The 2,936-nt window shown below is 43.0% G+C and overlaps 1 protein-coding gene across 1 annotated transcript; it reads left to right on the forward strand.

The window, feature by feature from the left end:
* The first annotated feature begins 215 nt into the window (after nt 1–215).
* On the forward strand, nt 216–1,010 carry LOC132272444 (uncharacterized). Its single transcript, XM_059773594.1, has one exon. The coding sequence runs from the start codon at nt 216–218 to the stop codon at nt 1,008–1,010; it is 795 nt and encodes a 264-aa protein (XP_059629577.1).
* Nucleotides 1,011–2,936: the final 1,926 nt, after the last annotated feature.

Raw genomic sequence — 2,936 nt, forward strand, 5'->3', positions numbered from 1 at the left:
ACATCCGACTCGAGGAAAATGTGGCCCACTGAGCTTAACATGCCACCCTCGTCATGGTGGAGAATAAGCCTCAGGAAAGGGTTTCAAACTCAAAAAGCTAAAAAAGCCAACATGCTTCAGCACTAACCATTCATATACCCGAAAAAAGGCAAAGGATAGAGGAAAGGATCACGCCTCTTCGCACAAACTTGGCTCGGTTATTTCAGGAGAATAAGATGAAGTTTACAGCCCCTCCGCCAATAAGGCAACCATTGGAACAGAGAGACAAGACCAAGCACTGCGCCTACCACAGAGATTATGGGCATACAACTAATGATTGTAGATCCCTTAGGCGGCAGATGGAAAACATGATACTGAGAGGTGAATTGGTAGATTACCTCACAACAAAGGAGTACATGAAGCCTTGGGAGGTTAACCCTTGGAAAGTCAAAGGTAATCAAATGAAGGTCATTCATGCAATATATGAAAGATCGGAGGATGATCAGGAGTCAGAGGAGGTTTATAGGTCCCGACTAAGAACAACCCATAAACTGATGAGGCTATCCTTGGTAAACACTATTGCTTCGGAAAGCATCAACATTGGGTTCGGCGATGAAGATCTATCTAGAGTTCAACTCCCCTACGAGGATCAGTTGGTCATCAGTCTCTTGGTGGCGAATTGCATAATTAAGAGGGTTTTGATAGACCCAGGGAGCAGTGCCAACATCATCACAAAGGCGGTCTTTGAGCAACTAGAGATTCCGTCATCATCAATTCGGCCCACCTCCAGCCCATTGATGGGGTTCGATGGCACAAAGGTGGACCCCCTTGGGGTAATTGACTTATCTGTAACTGCGGCAAAGAGGACACTGAAGGAAAACTTTGTCTTAACAGAGATCCACCCTTCCTATAATATTATTATGGGGAGAGGTTGGATCCACCGAATGAACGGGGTTCCGTCTACCCTTCACCAGGTGATGCGATGCTTGTCTCCGGATGGGAGAGAGGTTATTGACCTCAGGGGAGATTAAGTAGCTGCCAAAGAATGCTACATGTTAACATAGAATGAGTCAAAGAAAGTAACAAAATAGTCCCAACCGATCACACCTCCAGGAAGCAAGTCCAAATAGCAATTACAGAATCCTCTGCCTAGGTATTTGAGAGCAGAGGATGAGGCCAAAGCTGAAAAGCCTACTGAGGAGTCTCTGGAAGCTGTCGAAGTAATCCTCGGCGATCCTCAGAAAATCACCTACATGGGTTCTTCCCCCACAGCCGAAGAAAAAGAAGCATTAATTGATGTCATTCGATGAAACGCAGATGCATTTGCTTGGGAGTATTCAGACATGGTGGGAATCAATCCTTCAGTCTCATGCCATAGCCTGAAGGTGGATCCGGCATACAAACCAATCAAGCAAAAGCATAGAAGGTTCGCTCCAAAGCGCAACCAAATTATAGCTAAAGAAGTAAGCAAGTTACTTAAAGCAGGCTTCATCTGAGAGGTGTACTACCCATAATGGCCCTCCAACATGGTGGTAGTTTAGAAAAAGAACGGAAAATGGAGGGTTTCCATAGATTTTACCAATCTCAACAAAGCCACCCTAAAGACAGCTTCCCGTTACCCAAGATTGATTAGATGGTTGATGTCACTACTGGTTTTGAGAGGCTCACATTTCTTGATGTGTACTTTAGCTATAACTATATTCCTATGAATCTGGAGGATGAAGAGAAGACTATTTTCATAACAGAGAAGGGCACCTATTGTTATAGAGTTATACCCTTCGGGCTCAAGAATGCTGGAGCAACTTACCAGCACCTTGTTAACAAGATCTTCGATGAGATGTTGGGAAAGACGGTCGAGGCCTATATCGATGATATGGTGGTTAAAAGTGTGAAGAAGGAAGAACATCCTAGGCACCTCCAAGAGGTCTTTGACATTTTAAGAAAATATTGCATGAAGCTAAATCCTTCGAAGTGCTCCTTTACAGTCTCTTCAGGACAGTTCCTCGGCCATATTGTAAACAAAAGTGGAATTGAGGTGAGTCCAGCTCAGGCTCAAGCCCTTATACAAAATCAAGAACCAAAGACCTGCAGGGAAGTACAAGTTTTGACCGGTCAAATCTCAGTTCTCAGTCGATTTCTCTCGATTGTCTGATAAGTGCAAACTATTCTTTGATGTAATAAGGTCCAAAAATAAAGACATATGGGGACCTCAATAGCAAGCTGCTCTTAATCAACTGAAATGCTACATGTCGAAACCCCTAATTTTGTTAGCTCCAAAGCCTGGTGAGACTCTTATCATATACTTAGCCATCTCCAGCATAGACAGAAGTGCAGTATCGATCAGAGAAGAAACTAAGAGTCAATATCCAATCTTTTACACTAGCAAAACAAAGACAGATGCAGAAACGAGGTACAACAAAGCCGAAAACATCATACTAGCACTAGTATATGCAAAAAAGGAAACTTCGACACTACTTTGAGTCATACAGCATCAAAGTTCTTACCAACTACCCCATGCGAGTCATTCTGTCTAAACTGGATTTATCCGGAAGAATAACTGAATGGGCAATCAACCTTAGTTCCTTTGACATATCCTATAAACCGAAGATGTCGCACAAAGAGCAAGCACTAGCTGATTTCCTTTTGGAGTATGAAGATAAGCCCGAGGAGCCAGGCCCTTCCGAGCCATAATGGGAGCTTTGGGTGGATGGTTCCTCGAGCTTGATTAGTGCTGGGGCAGGAGTCATTATCACAACTCCCAAAGGCACCAAGCCTGTAATGACCCGGTCTTTTTCCTCATTTTCCTTTTTTGACAATTTTCTTTTTCATTTTTTTCCTATTTTGTCTTTTCCCTATTTCGTCTTTTTCTCATTTATCATTTTTCCTTACATAACCTCACTTGTTGTGCTTAGATTTGATTTCGGTTTTGCATGCATCCATGATAATTGATTTCCATG

Source organism: Cornus florida, unplaced genomic scaffold (assembly GCF_030987335.1).
Source record: "Cornus florida cultivar Cherokee Brave unplaced genomic scaffold, ASM3098733v1 CherokeeBrave_3.0.0_Hap2_Chr09, whole genome shotgun sequence".
In the NCBI taxonomy this organism is placed as follows: Eukaryota; Viridiplantae; Streptophyta; class Magnoliopsida; order Cornales; family Cornaceae; genus Cornus; species Cornus florida.

Bases quoted from the DNA above. Each gene is read 5' to 3' on its own strand.
- LOC132272444 (XM_059773594.1), top strand. From the start codon at position 216: ATGAAGTTTACAGCCCCTCCGCCAATAAGGCAACCATTGGAACAGAGA.